The following is an 18,701-nucleotide window of genomic DNA, read 5'->3' as shown; positions in this document are numbered from 1 at the left end:
AGCTGACTGAAAATGAAAGAGTCCGCATTAAAGCACTTCATGATGCTGGATGGTCTCTGTGACAAATATGACAGGTGGTCTAATGAATTTGTTAAGCACTGAACATTAATCAGTTTGTTTCCCATCGTGTGCAGGTTAACTGTTACCGCTTAACTGACAACCTTTATTTTTTGTTTATATTTCCATTGCCCTTATTTGCAAGTTACCCCCCCCCCCCCCTTTTTTTTTTTCCTTTTTTGGACACTTTTAATCCTTTTTTTTTTTCTTTTTTTTAGGCTATTTTTGCCACTTCTTTTTGCCACATTTGGACCTTTTTGTCACTTTTATCCACTTTTTGGCCCTTTTTTTAAAATAATTTTTCGCCTCTTTTAACTTGCTTTTTGCTGTTTGCAATTATTTCCCCTTTTTTGCCAATTTTTGCCACATCTCCCCCATTTCAGCTGCCTTTTGCCATTGAATGCCACTTTTTAAATTTTTTTTTTTTTTACCATTTTTGCCACTCTTGCTGCTTTTTGCCCATTGAAGTCACTTTTCACTCATTTTACCATGTTTTTACTGCTTTTTGACCATTTTTGCCACCTGTAACTCTTCTTTTTTCTATCCATTTTTGCCACTATGTCTTCCCATTTTTGCCATTTTTAATGCAGTTTTTCTGCGACTGACTGGCAACCAGTCCAGCATGTACCCCACCTCTTGCCCAGTGACAGCTGGGATAGGCTCCAGTCCTCCAGCCGGACAAGTGGTTTCGAAAATGGATGGATGGAGTTTTTGCAATTTTATGCCAATTTTGCCCCTTTTTACCCGATTTTTGTCAGTTTGCCACTTTTTGACCATTTTTGCCTCTTTAACTTATTTTTATTGCCACCTTAACCCATTTTCACCACTTTTCCCACTTGATTGAGGCTCTTGCAAAGGTTTTTTAAACTTTTTGCCTCTTTTTGAGCGGGGTTGAGTAACACTGATTTAAAGTATACTTTTTAAAAGAATGTTCAAGTACAGATTATTGTGTTTTTAATGTGCTCGTAAGTGTATCTGAAATACAAATGTACTAGAAACATACTTTGAGAATTTAAGCACATCTGTTACACAAGTACACTTATTTTGACCTGGGAATAGACTGCATGGAATTGATTTCATTTGATAGGGACAATGGAGTTTAACATAGTTTTATTACAGAGCATGAAGCTGATGTACTGCACAGAGTTTATAGTGGTTGCAAATTTCCAACTCTTGCCCCTGACTGTAGGGCTAAAGTTGGTACTGTAGCAGCTGTAAACAGGGTAGTCCAAAGAGAAGGCCAAGATAACGGTAACAGTGCATTTGGAATTTGCATTTTCTCTTCAAATGACTCTGATTGGTCCAGTAATTCTCTGACTGGGACTATTGTTGTTTGTGTTTACAGTGTTTACCTTGACTTGCAGCTCGGTCTGGTAGTCCGTGCACAGGTTTGCCACCAGGAGGTGGCACAGGTGGAGGAGGGAGGCTCCTCTCATTGGCTGCTTCTTTTGAGAAAGTCACATATGAGGACGTCTTTGGCTGGTTGTCAAAACAGAACAGAAAAAAGGAAACGATCAGATAAAGAAGATTATTGGGATTTACTGTTCACACTGATGCATCTGATTGGTTTTCTGTGCTTCATCTGAGGCCTAACCAGGTCATGCAGGGATGTAAATGTCTCACCTTGTCTGGAATCGGAGGAGGCTGACCCTCCGAGTCTCTCCTTTTATCTTTTTTTTCCGTCTTTACTGGATCCTTCTCGAGTTCTCCCTCCTCCTCCATACCTTTAAATTTTAAACATTTTTTAACAAACTGCAGATGTAAACTCTTTAATCTTTGTCTCTACCTTCAGCAGAAACATGGTGGTGAGACGTGCAGTACCTGGAAGAGGCTCGGTGCTCTCCATTCGATGTCTCTGTCTCATTTTGGGGAGGTTTGGTTTGCTGCTCTGTGGCGGGGGCTCGGGTTTGGATGTGGCTCGACCTCCTCCCCCCCTCCACCCTTCCGTGAAGCCTCCACCAGCGTCAGGACTCGTCACTTTATCTTCCTGCTGCTGCCACTCAACAGCGACGACCTCCGTGCCTTTGAGAGGATCCGCTTCCTGCTTTGGCGAGGGAGTGCGATCTGACGGGTATGGCGGCAGTGGCCTCTGAGCAAGGTGAAGCGTCTGTCTGTCTGACTTCCTGCTGGTCTGCCTCGTCTCCATCCACTGATTGTCCACCTGAACGTCCGCCTGCCTGCTCTCTGACCACGACCTGTCTATCTGTCGGCCGCCCACCCACTGTCTCTCGATCTTCCTGTCGATCTGTCTCTGCGTGTGTCTGTCCACCGTCCACTGTCTGTCCGTCGGCCTGCTCTCTGTCCAGTATCTGTCCGTCTGTCTGTCTGCCGTTCTGGTGTCAAAGCGCTGTCCGTCTGCGAGCTGCTTCTCCTCCATCCACTCCTTGTCTTCCTGCAGAACCTCCGTCGTTCGCTGCCTGTCATCCACCCAGTATTTGTCGGTCTCCGTCGACTGCTCAAACACTGCGTCCACGTCAGAAATCTGTCAAAACACAACAAGACGAGGCAAAATAAAGCTTTTATCTGAGGCAAACATCCCAGCTGCTAAAAGACTGTTCTCAAAACAAAGAAGACAACAATAAAATGTGGAAAATGATGCCTTAAAGACAAAACTCTCCAACAACAAGAGCAAAACTAGAACTGTGGCTTTGCATCTCAGTGAGATAAACGACGGTGAAAAAGTTGCTGTTATTGATTGTTCTTAATTGCAATACTTTGTTTGAATGGTCATTTTTTCTCATGTTTCTTTAAATTGATATTGTGTAAGCTTTAGTCAACTGTTGTTGCTTTAAATGTGAAAGATGAATAACCTTTAATAGTCCTGAATTCTGATCAAATTGATCAGTACCGATACACCGCATTCCAAATTATTATGCAAAATGGGTTTTAGAGTCATAAACATTCACTTTTTAGTTTTCCAGTTAAACTCATGGATGGTACTGTGTCTCAGAGATCTTTGGTTCACTTGAATCAATCTCAGACACCTGTGATCATTAGTTTGCCAGGTGAGCCCAATTAAAGGAAAACTAAGTAAGAAGGATGTTTCACATTATTAAGCAGGCCACAGGTTTCAGCAATATGGGAAAGAAAAAGGATCTCTGCTGCTAAAAAGCTTCAAATAGTGCAAGGCCTTGGACAAGGAATGAAAACATTAGATATTTCAGGAAAACTTAAGCGTGATCATTGTACTGTGAAGACATTTGTGGCTGATTCAGAGCACAGACGGGTTCTACAGATAAAGGCATAATGAGGAAGGTTTCTGCCAGACAAATTCATGGGATTAAGAGAGCAGCTGCTAAAATGCCATTACAAAGCAGCAAACAGGTATTTGAAGCTGCTGGTGCCTCTGGAGTCCCACCAACCTCAAGGTGTAGGATCCTCCAGAGGCTTGCAGTCGTGTATAAACCTACTATTCAGCCCCCCCTAACCAATGCTCACAAGCAGAAATGGTTGCAGTGGGTCCAGAAATACATGAAGACTCATTTTCAAACAGTCTTGTTGACTGATGAGTGCCGTGCAACCCTGGATGGTCCAGATGGAGGAGTAGTGGATGGTTGGTGGATGGCCACCATGTCCCAACAAGGCTGTGACATCAGCAAGGAGGGGGCGGAGTCATGTTTTGGGCCAGAACCATGAAGAGAGAGCTGGTGAGCCTCTTAGGGTCCCTGAAGATGTGAAAATGACCTCAGCAAAGTATATAGAGTTTCTGACTGACCACTTTCCTCCATGGTAAAAGAGAAGAACTGTGCCTTCCATAGCAAAATTATCTTCATGCATGACAATGCCTGTTAACCCTTTGGGCACCACAGTTTTTTTCAAGAAAATATGCAATTGTGATATCAAGATTTCAAAAGGCTGTAGCTTGAGAGTGGTTAGAGATAAAGGCATACTGTAAATGAGAAAAATCTTCAGTTTGACCCAAAGTTTGTGGTGGGAGTAAATTCACTCATCTAATTTGCATATTTTGAAGTCACCAGGCGGCCTCCACCGCCACTGCTTCTACCACGTCTGCCTCTACTGCCGCAGTATTTTTTTTATTCCCGCTACCTCCATCAATATTCATATTTCGACCACCCCTGCAACCCTCACCATGACCCCACCCTGGCCACCACGAGGAAACGCATCAGCTTCGGTATGTGCTGCTTTGTGGACTCTCATGGCGCACAGACTCGTGGTGGCTGCTCACAGTAGCACAGCAGTTTTGATCTAACCGGACAACTGAACGTCGTGTATTGACCACCCCTGAAACCCCCACCACGTCCCCTCATTGGCATTTGCCGATTACTCCTATCCCGGCCCCGGTGAGGAAAAGCATCGGCTTCAGTATGTGCTGCTTGTGGACTCTCATGGCGCACGGAGTCGCTTGGCTCCGATGCACCGGTAGTCTCTGTCTCACCGGACGACTGAACATCATCGCCACAGGGGTGAATTTTCCTCTATTTCTCCCAGCACTGTGAGTATTCTCGCTACAATTCACTCTCTTTCTCTCTTTTATGCTCCGACCAAAACCACTTCTACCACTTCCTCGTCTCCTCGACCGGCGGTGCGTCTTCAAACTCTCTCTCTCCAAAACTTTGAATAGAAACACACCCACAAATGCTGCTGGGGTTGAAGTTACTCATGTCCGCCATCTCCTGGTGTAAAGTAGTAAGAACATTAGGCACCATACTTGCAGCTAGAGCTTGTTTGATTCAGCAATGTTGCTTGTCGCAATTTTGTGACTTTGGTGCTTAAAGGGTTAAGATCAGGGCTTAATTTGGGCCGGATCCCACCAGAACAAGATTCGGCACCTCTCAGATCATCACCAGCACTTATTTGATTGGATCCAGCACCTCCAGGGTTATACATTTCTGCTGTGAGTGTGTAAACATAACATTGCCTGTTAGTTGTCTAGTGTGTAGAGGAGTACCGACTGACTTTGTGACTGTATGTTGCAGCCTATGGGTAGGCAGGCTAAACAAAAAAAGTGTCATATCCATGAAGCCTATCACATCCTGACTTGTGCAAAAGCATCATATCGGTAAACAGCCAACCAATTACAGACAATCAGCGTTATTTTCGAAGTTAACATTTGATTTGATTTGATTTGATAATACTTTATTGTCAGAAGCAAGATCTGAAATTTGTTTTGCATTAAAACAGAAGCTCCGTCATACAGACATCAGCAGCGAGAGTTAATTTCAGCTAACAAAATGGACAAACGGACATTTTTTAAGGTAAAAGACAAAAACAGCTGTGACCAGAAGTCATCAGCAGCAGTCGATGGAACAACAGCTGATGCACCTACAGACACTGAGTTACCGTCACCTGTACAGGCAGCTGAGAGCTGAGATGAAGAGTTAGCAACACCCACTACCAGGCTGCTATCGCTGGGTACCTGAATCACAGCAGGACAACGGGACAGCCCATAGAGAAAAAGGCAGCTGTTCATCCATGTCACAGTGTCACATATTGCTATATCAAGGTAAGACCAAGTTATAATTATAAATTTGGCCGCCGTGCCTTAACATAAGCTCTTTATTTTCGCTGACTATCATTATTTTTGGATGCATTTATAGCGTTATTATGAGATAAAACAAGCTGTCAGCAGATTATTCAGTGACGCCTGAAGTGTGTGAATTGTAGGGCTAAAGTTGGTACTGTAGCAGTGCATGGCTGTAGTTTCAGCCTTTCTACTGTCTGTTTTGGCATAGATATACCGTGGGCATGTGTGCTGTGAACTGTGGAAGCAATCCACAGATCTTTGAATGAAAAGGCACAAAGATGAGAGACAGAGGGTCATCCATAATCAGCTGATAGAAAAGTTTAGTTTTAGCAGACAAGCTCTGATTGGATAACAGAGTAATATCTACTAAATACTAAATGAAGTGACAGGTACAATTTTATAAATAATTATTTCAACAGAATAAGCTGTTTGTTGTGAAAGTTTAGTAATGTTTATGCTGAGAGAGGCATCTGTCCTTGGTGCTGAAACACGGCAGATTTGACTGACAGCTGCCGCTCAGAGAGAGTGAGGGAGAGACTCTGTCCGTCGATGGGAGATTGTACGTGCTTTTCTGCAGCTGATTTTTTTTTAATCATTTAGGTTAATAGGTTGTTTGCAGTCACATGATCTTCTTGGCCCGTTTTTACACATGGCACTGATTTTTTCGTTTTTTGATGTATTCCATGACTTTTTTGTTTCCTCCTTACCGCCGGAACAACACCCCGTCTGCGTTCCAGGTCCTGAACATTTACAAATTAAGCTCTGGTTAAGATGTTTTGATTGAAATAGCTTTGATTTCAGTAAATATGACCTCCTAATGCTGCAAATTCAACAAATGACCATTTTTAGTTCTTTACAACCTATAAAATGTTCTGAAACTCTGTTGTGCATAACAATTTGGAACAGTGTATTTTGAGTTTATTTTAAAAAAAAGTTATTTAGAGGTTTGTTCAACAAAATTTGAATTATGTACTTGTACTGATTGTCAATTGCATCAAATATTTAGGAAAATCCGAGAAAAATATCATTTGCATAACAATGGAAGGCGGTGTAGTTGAGATCAGCTTGCATCAACAGAGAAGAATCTCTCACATATCTCTCGGCCTTTTGACAGATTCAACAGTATGTTGTAGATTTAAATTAAGAGTAAAGCTTAGCTTAGACTTTTTTCCCAGCTATATTTCTTGTCTGTTTATGAATCTGTCTCTGTGCTGCAGGTATGGGGAGGGGTCTCAGGAGGTAGCACATGATGTAAAAAGCACAGAAGTGGCAGATGAAATACCAAAGTCTGAAGTTGTGACAGTGGTTTGTGCCTTAATATCAGTGCTTTGTTTGGTTTGGACCAGACAAACAGCAGAGAGGGGCGTACAGGCAAACAGCAGACAGACTGAAGGAGCTTCATTATTGCAATGAGGGTGCAGCGGTTGTGCAGATCATGAACATCATCTCCCCCTCCAACCTGCTCCGGTGAGTTTCCCTGAATATAAGTCCTGCTGCGCTCTGACATCGGCTCACCCCTGCTTCCATCTGAGGATTTACAGAGGAGCTGACATGAAAACGTCTGGGGAAATATGAAGTGAAAGATGTGGCCATTGGTGTTCACACGTGCAGATTTCACATCTTCTCTTTTGTTTCACTGGTTAGCTTCCTGATCTCTGAGAGTTTGACACTCCTGCAGGAGTTTGACATGCTCTTAAATCTTTTTCTTTACAAACTTATGAAAGTGAGTATGCAGAAACAGTAAGAGAGGCTTGTATTGGAAATACTTCTCCTGATTTCTGTTCAACTAAGAACCAAGAGTAGTTTTTTTATAGTTATTGTTGGCTTTTGTTCCTCAGTTAGACCTTGGAGAACTCACTGCCTTTTATTTCATGCTCTGCCTTTTTAGCTGATTTACTTCAGTAAGACAGATATAAAAATAGATTTTTGTCACATCTGAAGTGTGTCTGCAACATTCTCGTGTTCCTCATAGTGAAATTTTAGATCAAAATACTTTTAAGGCATCATCTCCCATTATGGTTGTCCCTGCTCTCCTGAGGTCATAAAACAAGTTTAATGCTAGCATAAAAAACATTTTGGAGGGCAAAAAGAAGACAGGAACTAAAACATTGTCCTTGATTTTTAGCAGTTTATCCAGTGTGCAGAAGTGCCGGCTGTACTGATAAATAAAGACCCAGTACTGGGGGCCCCAGACTGTCAGTTTCATTGCCATCCAGGAAGTGGTAGTTTATTCCAAACTGGACCACATGAGATGTTATTACACATCTTCCGATTGGCCTTGACATAAATTTATCAACCCAAGAGCTTCACTATTCACAACTACGGCACCGGTAGCCTGTCTTTGTGTGGCTGCTCTGATTGGCCAGCACGAATGTGACAGATGGAATTTTCCTCCAATCACCTTCCAAGAAAATGTCAACGACTTTTTTAAAAAGTTTTGCCCTTCCCAAACACTTTCTATGGGAGATTTTCCAGATGAATGTGAAATATATCCATCCAGTAGATGTATGGAATAGTCTATCTAGCATATAAGGTTAGGAAGTTTGGTGGAGGAGGGATAATGGTATAGGGCTGTTTTTAGGCCCCTTATCTCGAGTGAAGGCCAATCTTAATGCTTCAGCAAACATTCTGGACAATGCTACTCTTCCAACTGTGCGGCAATATTTTGGTGAAGGCCCTTTTCTATTCCAACATGACTGTGCCCCAGTACACAAAGCAAGGACTGTAAAGACAGGGTTTGATGAGTTCAGGGAGGAAGAACTTGACTGGCCCACACAGAGCCCTGATCTCAACCTCATCCAGCACCATTGGGATGAACAGGAACAGAGATTGTAAGCCAGACCTTCCGGTCCAACATCAGTGCCTGACCTCAGAAATGCTCTACAGAATGAATGGGCACACATTCCTACAGAAATACTCTAAAATCTAGTGGAAAGCCTTCCATGAAGAGTGGAGTCTGTTAGAGCTGCAAAAGGGGGGGGGGCTTTCAAGTGCATGCATTTGAATACAATATCATTACAGTCGCTGTTGGTTTAACGGTTGGTCGTCCAAATCCTTTTGTCCACATAGTGTACCTCCAATAGCCAGTGAGAAGGCTCAGGAAGTATTGCCAGCTGAATGCTGTGTTCTTACAGCTCACAAACATGGTGTTAAATCATTAACAAAACTGCACCATGAGGCAAGAGGAAACTTGGAAAGAAGACCAGAAACAACCCCAGCTGCGGTAGCCAACAGAGTGGTCTAGGATTCACTGCTATACAGACGACACACAGATGTACCTGCCCCTGAGACCTGAGGACCCGAGAAGCCTAGCTGCTGCTACATATAAACTGTTGGATGGCACAGAACTTCCTGCAACTTCACAACTCAAAATCAGAAATTATATTGTTTAATCCCCACTTCTCCCCCTCCATCAACAGACACCTCAGTCCTCTAGCAGCAACAAACTTCAAACCCACTGGCAGAAACTGAGGTGTGATATTTGACAATACTCTCTCATTTGATCATCACATAAAATCAGTCATTAAATCTTGCATCTACCAACTACGTACCATCTCCAAAATAAAAACAATACTGACTCAACAGGACCTGGAAAAACTCATTCATACTTTCATCTTTTCCTGATTAGATTATTGCAGTTCACTTCACTTCTCACTAGTTTTAACAGATGACATCACATCATCTAACCTGACACGCTAGATGGAAAGCTTAATAGGAAACATTTGAGAAAAGGCAGAGGCTTTGAAAAAACTCAGTGTGATTGGGTGAACGTTCTGTCTGTCACATCTCTATGGGCTAATCAGAGCAACAAAACGTGACGTAGCCGCTATCGAGTTGTGCGTGCGCAGCTACTGAGGAATAACACGAAACATGGTGACTATAGACATGTAAGTACTCGACTTTTGTTGTTTCTGAAAAGAAAACAACTCACTGCTGTTCTTTGTTCTTTTAACAAAGAAAAGTTGTCAAGTTCTGATAAAACTGGCGCTTTAGCAGCATCCACGCTAATCTCTTCCTCCATAACTGCACCAGCTCTTGCTGCTGCTTGTTTACGTCATGACTCTGCTGCACCTGAAAGGACCGCCCCTCGTCGCTGATTGGTCCTGTCACTTCTAACAGGGCCCAAACAGTTCAGATGGGAGCTTTGCAAGATGGATTTTCCAGTGAGAAACAAGGAAACAGGCGTATCCATCTGTTTTGCAAGGTTACACATCACCCCCCTTTCAGCATCTTTACACTGGCTTCCTGTTAGTTTTTGAATTGATTTTGTGATGTTATTAGTTACTTTTAAAGCACTGAAGAGTCTGGCTCCAATCTATATATGAGACCTTTTAACCCCCTGTGAGCCAACCCGCAGCCTTAGATCCTCGGGGGTGGGCTTGGTCATTCCAAAGTCGAGACTCAAATCTAAAGGTGACAGTGCCTTTTCCATCAGAGCCCCTCAACTTTGGAATGACCTGCCCGAGGAGATAAGGCAAGCAGAGTCATTGACATCTTTTAAATCATTTCTTAAAAGTCACTTTTATAGACTTGCTTTTATGTGATGTCTTCGTCTTCTTATTTGGTTTTTACCTTCTCACAGATTTTTACCTATTTTAGTTTCTCATCTTATTTCTTTTCCTCTTAATCTCACCTTTACTCCCTGTCAACCCCATTTTATTTCCTTGCCCCTTGGCTGTTTATAATCGTTACTGTCTTCTTCTCTTTATTGCTTTTATGTCTCTATTGCTTCCCTTTGTTTACCTTTGCTATAATATTGATCAGTTTTACTGCTTTTACAATTTTAAAGCTTGTTTTATCCTGCTTCACTATCTGTTTTTGCCCCCTTTATTTACATTTCACTGCCTTTTCTCGTTCATCTCCTGTTTTGTTTTCACTCCTCTTGTTTCCCTTATAATTTCTCACGTCTTTAATTTTGGCCCCCTCAGTCTCAGCCCGTGTAGCTGGGTTCCTGCATTGCCTGGGTTCCTGTTGTTCTTATGGTACTTGATGTCCGTGTCTTGCCTGCATCCTGTTGATGTTCACGATGTCTTAGTGTAGTATGTTTCATGTCTGCACTCTGATTGATGTCTGTGATGCCTTAGTTTGCATGGCATCACATGTTGTCTAGGTTTTGATGTATTTTGATGTTGTCATCCATATTTTTGGTTTGATTCTTTATGTGTTTGGATTCTGCTGATGTTGATGCCTGTCACGTTCTGTTTTGTTGTTTTTGATTTGGGTTTGTTGCTTTGTTCTTCTGCTTGCTTCTGCACATGTCAAAGCACTTTGTAAACCCATGTTTTTAAAAGTGCTATACAAATAAAGTTATTATTGTTATAATTCCTTCATCCAGACTGGAGTAGTTAAATTGATTCAACATGTATTTAAAGACAACCCAATCAACTTATATGATCTGCCAGTAAACAAAAGCATGGCTCTTTATATGTCCATCCAGCTTTGTTTAAAATGACTGGAACTGTGGTTGTTTTTAAAGACCGGGTCTTTTCACTCCCTAACCATTAAGCATTTTTTTATATTTTTGAACAAGCTGGCAACAAAAGCGGTGAAGGGAGCAAAAACCTGTTCAACATTCACCGATCCCAAAGCTGAAAAAGTTGAAAAGACTAGCTTGCTAATATAACCACATGAAAATATAGACGGTCCTCCATGTTTGTTTCTCCTCTTAAGTCATGTTTGATCCTGAGAGTTTGTGTGAAATCTCGTGTCTGTGGAATCTCCACTGTGAAATCTTTTCTACAGACAGCAGGTGTGTGGTGTCAGGGTCTGGCTGAATCATCAATCATGTTGTGTTTGGAGGATTATAATGTTGAAAAACAAGTTTATGTCTGTGGTCTCCCCTGTTTCTAAAACCTGTAAAGACTGGAAACCGTCTTCTACACTACCAGCCTCAGATTTCACTTCTTAAACTGTTGCCTGTGTTGTGATTTCTGACCATACCTCTCTGGGGGAGTAAAAAGGGTGTTTGCTTCCCCCCACATTCGGATGAGGGATGCCCGGCACAGCTGGAGGACTCAGCAGCAGAGTATTTTTCCCATCAGCCCCCTCACCGGGGGATCCAGCCCTGGTGGCGGACCTGGGAGGCTGGAGGAGCGTGTACACGTTCTCTGTGGCTGTCCTGAAAATGAAAAACATTGATGACAGAGTCCGCTACACGGCATGAGCACAGAAATGTAGCAAACTTTTCCTGCAGAAATCTGCCGTCGTTCTTTTCTAATCTGTATTTAACATGCAGCGTGGTCGTTTCTAATCGCTCGGCTGACAATGGGAGCCACCGGCTGTCTCCTGCATCTGTGCACACACGCTGCTGCACGCTGGCAGCTATCAGCCATTTCTCCTATCAACAAAGAAATGAGGAGATTTACGGCGATGTTTGTCGGAGCTTTTATGGAGTTTGGTTCTGCTGATTGTCCTCTCCAGAGCTGAGGAGGAATTATCAGCAGAAAATGTGAAGTTTTACAGAAGAATATGAAAGGGAAAAATGTACGGACTGATCTGTGAAGTTGTTGGATTATCGAGAGCATCGGCAGCTTTCTGTTATCTTTTCAAGGCTGTATCTTTGTGAACTCAGAGTGTTTGTGCATACACCAACCCTGTGGGCGCTGTGGCAACAGTATGACACCCATCACCGTATGCCTCGGCCTCAGGCTCCGCCCCTTGATTGGAGGTCTTGTTCTTGCGGAAACCGAAGATGGCGAGCATGTTTCTCCTCTTCTTCCTCCGCAGAGAGTGAGCTTTGTGCAGGGACGAGAGCTGACTGAGAGGGAGAGGAGAGGAACATGTCACACATTCAGTCCGGTTCAATCATCTCTGTCAGGATGGTGATGAATTCATCACCGCCGTCTGTTTGTTCGCTCTGCCTCACCAGTATCATCCGTCTGACTGTTGCTAGGCTACGCCACAATGATTTACCTAAAGTGCACTCTTTCATATCAGAGGTGTAATCAGAATAAAAGCACTGACTTAACCTGATGATCTGCAGACGAGAGAGCAACAGTATTCTGATAAGTTACCCAGAATGCACTTCTACCCAAAGAGATTCACCAAACTGCAGCATCCCATCATTACAGGGTCAGACTGGAGATTCTGGACGTTACTGCCTGTTCCATTTTTGGACTTTTTTTTCTTTCTCTGGATGATGCTTTAATACTCTCAGGCTGACCCTACAGAGCTTGCAGTGGAGTTGTGACACATGCACAACAATCCTGAGAATAAAATAAAATTTAAAAAAATCTGCTGAAATCCTTAATTCAGTCACACATACTGTAGTTCTCAGTGTTTTCATGTTTGCAGAAACTTTATTCCAGCAGATGTTGTTTTAAGCTTATAGTAACTTATTTGCTTTACATGAACTTAAAAGGTCTTTGCAAATCAAGGACAAATGGCACAAACCTGAATGATTCAGAGGTGGATTTCAACTCGCTGTTCTATATACATCAGGAGCGACATGCTAAAAGACTTTTCTACTGCAAAGTCTTCGGGGCCCCAGCACGGATGGATGAGGTGGGCCTAGGCATGGCACGGATGCAAATGAAGGAGCACAAGCGTGGGAATGTGACATGGCATGAAGTAACAACTAAAGGACCACCCCAGAGCAGAGGCAGCAGCTGCACACTAGAGACAGCAGGATTTTTCAAGAGAGAGAGAGAGAGAAATATATATTTTGTCTCATTGTAGTTCAAGAAGAGCTGAAGAATTTAACTTCGCACAGTTCTACGATCTCGTTCTAATGGACCACAGTCCAGTCCACATTTCTGACCAGTTTCTAGCAAAGTCAGGCTTAACCAACTGTGAGTTTTTTTGGTTTGTGAAATAAAACTTCTTCCCTTGATTGAGCCACAAACAGCAGCTCACAGGATAACTATCACCTTTCATCATCTGTGTGCAGAGTGCCAAATATGCAGACAAGTGTGTGCCGGGGTTAATCACACGGCTGATTTAACCTCTTTTATTATAAAATGATAATGCCAAACTATCATCCACTAAATTAACTTATCTCTAATTCTGTTTCATGTTATCAGGAAATGAAATTGTGACCCTGATCGCTGACGTTTGAACGTAGCATCGTTTATTAATCCTGTGGCGTTTTCACCTCCAGCTCTTATCAGATGGTTAAAATTGCTCGTGTTAAAAAAATCTTTTAACCGAACATTTAATTCTGCTCTGAACATAGGCTGTCCTGTGGCATGAGAGCTTGTTTGGTGTATCACTGAATGGCATCCAAACACAGAGAGATGCTCAGTTCATGACGCATACAGTAATTCCAGGGGGGTTCATATAGTACACGGACACGCAGAGGAATGACTGTAGGGGCTCATATGAGTCAAAAAAGTCGGGGTTTTATTTAGCAGAAGTGCTCGGAACTCTGATCAGGCTCAAGATTATATGCTGTGAGTGATAATTCTCCATGAACCTCTCTCTCTCTCTCTCCTCACTTGGCTCTGCATAGTCAACATAGCTACAGATCCCAGATCAGGTCAAATAACTCCAACGTCAGATCAGATATCGTATAAATCTGTTGCTATTTTACAGCCTAAAAACAACACTTATATATACTGAGTCATCAACGGTGGATGCTGTGATTAGTCGGTGCGTGACGTATTTGTGCCCAGGCCTGGATGTGTTGAGCAGTGCGAGTGCAGGCCAAAGGGGGGCAGGGGAGGGGGTGAAATGGGCTTTGGCATGGTTAGAATACAGCATGGTACGGATGGCCTAGTGTGAGTGCACCCAGAAAGTCCAGGAGAGAAAAAAAAATAGCTGTGAGCTCTAAGCTAGCAAATGTATGCAGGCCTACTATGTTGGGATTTTTTTCAATGAGGCTGCTAAAATTGATGGTTAATTTCTCCAAGGGGGTTGGAGGGGCTTAGCTTTTCTTAGATATGAGTGTGGATGGGATTCCATAATCAATTTGCATATCAAACCAAACTAATCAGTTTAGACCAAATCGTTCTTTATATAAATGAATTGTCAGTGAATCAGATCTTAGCTAGTATCTGAGATTTGAATGAACTTGCTCTGACAAAGTAGAGATTTACACACCTCTTAATAACACATTAATGCTTGCAGCCCTAATAAGTGTGCACTATTACACTTTACAAGTTTTCACTAAACTCAACCAAACACGTCCATCATGTGACTGCGACTTTTTAAACTCAATCGAGGCTTATGGTTCCTGGTAATAAGACATTTTTACAATTCTTAATGTCTGGAGAATATAGTGAAAATAAAAAGTCTGTTTCTTGTATGTTATCTGACAGTTTGAGCTCAAAGCTGCAGAAACATCGCGATAGGAGCTTAAAGGTGCTGGCTGTGCTGGATTCACCACCTGCAGCGAGAGTTAAGACTGTAAGTTGATTTTCATGGCCACGGAAAGTGAGTTTCTGAGTGTTTTAAGGAAGAAACTTAATCTGAACTTAAAAGTCTCACCTGTCAGGTAGAACTCTCTTTGAGTAGAAGTCTGGGAGTCCGTCATCCAGGGGGCTTATTCCTCCATTTTCACTGCAATGCTGCACAAACACAAAGAGGTCAGATTCTGAGTTTTATCTGCAAATGTTCTTTATGCATCAAACAAATGGATTACACTGTCTTCAGAGAGATGGCGTAATCCAATTGTTGCTCTCCACTTTGTTTAGATTACAGAGACAAAAGCGTGGCTAGCAGGCATGAATGCCAGGAGAATTATGCAGAGACAGATCAGGAAACAGACAGTAGAGATGCAGATGTGGTGGACGACATTTCTTACCGTCTCAGCTGGGATGTATCCTCCTTTGTGTCTTCTCGGAGGCCGCGGTCGAACCCTCGTCACATGATGAAGAGGCAGCCCTTGTGTTGGCAGCTCTGACAGGCCCTCCCATGATGCCGAGCGGGATAGCGGGGAGGAGTAGGATGGCACGGAGGGGGGAGGAGAGGAGCTGGAGTCATCACACAGACCTGACGGCAGCGATGAAAGGATTATTGAGGAAGTGAAAGTGAGGAGACGCTGGAATTACAGCGAGCCGTCAAATTTAAAACAATGGGAGACAAAGTGAGTCAGGGTGAGCTCAGGACGGATTTAAACAGACATTAAATGACTTCAGAGATTCAGAGATGGGAGAGAGAGAACAGAAAAGACACTAATGGAGCTCTGGAAGAGACAGGACGGGGTCAGGGCGAGCACAGAGAGGACGATAAGAGGTTTAAGGCAGCACTCACTCAGCCGGGTGGAGACGGGTCGTATTCGTCTTGTTCTTGAGCTGCGCTTCTTAATGGCTATTGTGTCCTAAAGGGGAAGAAGAAAAACGGATTTGAAGACGTTGAGGGGAAGCATTAGAGTAAGGAACATGAGCGGGAACAAGTAAACATATCAAGAAGCTCCAAACAAACAAACTCCACTCCATGAAAAATCCCTGCTGCTGTCAAACTGAGTTAGGGTGGGTAAGTGCTGCATGGACTTCAGGATAATTCAAGTGTTTTATCAAAGAATTACATTTTATTTGGTTATCAGCCTGGTTTGAGAAAAAATAAAAACTCAGCACGACCACTGCTGCCTAAAGAGTAGTAAGGGATTTTATTTAGTCCATGGACAGGAAGGAACGCTGTGATCAACGCACAATCTGTTCATTGGTTTAATGAGTATTTATCAAACAGGCAGAAAGCTTTACTAAAAAATGTTTAAGTTTAAATAGCAGGCCTCAGGGTTCCATCTCTGAACCACTGTAATTTACACTTTATATTAACAGCATCACTTATACTGCTGTCAATACAAAGATCATTTATATGCAGACGACATTGTCATTTGCGGCTCTGCTCCTACAGCCTGAGGCTCTCAGTTGCTCAGACTTGGTCTCTGGAAAAGGGGGCGGAGCCTGCCTGATTCTGTATCTTCTTATAAAAAACCCTTGGATCGTGTTTGATGACTGGCTGTCCTTTAAGCTTCATATCGAGCAACTTGTAAAGAAGTTTAATTTGTGGCTGAGTTTTTTATGTCAGAAACAAGTCTAATTTTTTCTTTTGCCTCTGATTAATTGTAGTAATGTCTCAAATTTTCATGCATATTCTTCATGAATCCCTGTATCATTTGTTCATTTAATATTTGATTGATAATTGAATAACAAATAATGAAAAAATGGTTCATTTTCTTGTTTTCGTTTCAGAAATGAAAACTAGAAAATAACCAGTATTTTTTTTATTATTTGATTTGGTTTCTGAAACAGAAAAGTGAAAAATGAACCATTTTCATTTATTTGTTATTCAATTATCAATCAAATATCAAATGAACGGTCTATTATCAGACTCACTACCACCTCTTTAACATCACACTGCAATCCTAATTCTTCACATTCTCAATCATAACCAAATGTTTTTCATCAGAGCTGAGGTAAGCCCCACAGATGCCCCTGTGACTGACTGACTGACGCTACTTTCAGAGCCATACATACAGAGTTTGGTTTATTTGTACTGAAAGCCCTCGATAATGGCTGCCTTCACTGTGGTAAAAACCTCAGTTTTACTAGAACTGGACCACATCTGTATGAAATAAAGAATCAAAACAACACTAAAAGCTTTTTATGTTGGGAGAGATGTTTTCTCTCTTCTGCTAACCTGCTTCAGCATGAGTCTGCGACAGTTACGGCAGAAGGGTTAGTTGTTGTGAGCGACTGTATGCAAGGCCTGCTAGTGGAGTCATTAGCTCGGACTTAGCCATGTTAGCGTTGTTTAGGGCTCCGTCTCCACTCAAACAGAGGACTAGTATTAGGCTGTGTAACATAGCTTTTATACAAAACATTATGTTAAATTTAGCCCTTTGAGTTTCATGGTTTATTTATTGCCCCCATGCTCCATTTGGAGTTTGATTTATTTAGGAAATATTTTTAAGAAATATTTTTAAAGAAAATTATTTATAATTTAATGGAAATCACAGAAGACTACTCACACTGTGTTTATGCTTACTGTAAAAAAATACAGCATTCTACAAATTAGGAACAGTTATAGAACTGGTGCTTGACTGTCTAAATAAATTATAGTTTTAGAAGAAGCATTATGTCAAATGTTTGCTCCTCCAGGAATAAAAAGATTTGTTCCAACAGTTTTGGGGAAAAAGCAAACATGCAGTTATATCAATCATGGGTCAAAAAAAAAAAAAAGCTTAATTAGTCTAATTAAAAAGCCAAAGTGGTACAGAATGAAGAGCCGCTTGGGCGCCAAAAGAGCCGGCTCTTCTTGCTGAAGTGAGCCGAATGTTCCGGATCTCTGAAGAGACCCCAAGCTGTGGCTCGCGGACCCCCCTAGATAACTGCGGCCAGCTGTATACTAGGTTTTATCTTAGTCTTGTTTGACCTTAACCCCCAGTCCAGAACCAAGGCTGTATGTCATGGGGTTCATAAAGTCCTAAACCCATCACTGTAGTCTGTATGATCAAGGTGGTTGGCCTTGTAAAAGAAATCTGCACCATTAAACCAATGGTCATCCTCAAAATACACCTGAGCTGGTCTCTTATCTACCCCTAAATCACCATTATAGTCATTTCCTCACAAGGTCTATGTAAGGACATAGACCATAGACATAGTCCATGAAGAGCTCTACTAAATAACTTTGTAAATACCCAAATAGATAAACTCACCCTCAAGAAAGCTGAAATTCAGCCTTCACTGACCGCTGTCTTGAAACAGGTAAAAAGAGTTTCAGGTACACTGAGTTGGTCTCTAATTCTTTTTAAAGTTTGGTTAAAGGGGTTGGAGGAAGATGTATGAGGTTGTAGATGTTTAGACTGATGACTTTGAGCTCTGTGACTCAGTTGATCTTTGTTCTATGTCTGTAACTCTGTGGCCATGACAGTCTTATAAATGAGATTTTCCTGCTTTGAAAGATTTACATGAACAATTCCATCAGTGTTAAACCAGACAATGAGCTCATACCAGGACATAACAAGGTACATGAGTAACCGAACAGTCAGATTAAGCTGTGAATGTCTCCCTCGGCATCAGTGATGGCAGGAACGTTTCAGTAAATGTTCCCAGTTAAAAAGATGTCGCTTATGAAGCTATTCCCTACAAAGATTTCTGGCACAAAGAAGAACCACAGATGGCAGATGGCTGGGTGTTTAAACCGATGCTAGTGGCACGACTCCAGAGATAACAATGTCAGACGGTCAGACGGTTCATCACTTTGGTCCAATTTCTGA

General features: G+C 42.2%; 1 protein-coding gene across 1 annotated transcript in view; it reads right to left on the bottom strand.

The window, feature by feature from the left end:
• Positions 1 to 18,701, bottom strand: part of LOC121512526 (capping protein, Arp2/3 and myosin-I linker protein 3-like) — a 105,176-nt gene that overhangs the window by 7,110 nt on the left and 79,365 nt on the right. Inside the window, exons 30-37 of the mRNA XM_041791828.1 lie at positions 15,734 to 15,800; positions 15,285 to 15,472; positions 14,969 to 15,048; positions 12,135 to 12,299; positions 11,483 to 11,660; positions 1,879 to 2,539; positions 1,681 to 1,781; positions 1,410 to 1,536 (exon numbers count right to left, since the gene is read on the bottom strand). Of these exons, the coding sequence (XP_041647762.1) occupies positions 1,410 to 1,536; positions 1,681 to 1,781; positions 1,879 to 2,539; positions 11,483 to 11,660; positions 12,135 to 12,299; positions 14,969 to 15,048; positions 15,285 to 15,472; positions 15,734 to 15,800 (1,567 nt within the window). The remainder of the gene's footprint in view (positions 1 to 1,409; positions 1,537 to 1,680; positions 1,782 to 1,878; positions 2,540 to 11,482; positions 11,661 to 12,134; positions 12,300 to 14,968; positions 15,049 to 15,284; positions 15,473 to 15,733; positions 15,801 to 18,701) is intronic.

Source organism: Cheilinus undulatus, linkage group 7 (assembly GCF_018320785.1).
Source record: "Cheilinus undulatus linkage group 7, ASM1832078v1, whole genome shotgun sequence".
NCBI lineage: Eukaryota > Metazoa > Chordata > Actinopteri > Labriformes > Labridae > Cheilinus > Cheilinus undulatus.
This window is presented reverse-complemented; position numbering and strand designations above follow the sequence as displayed.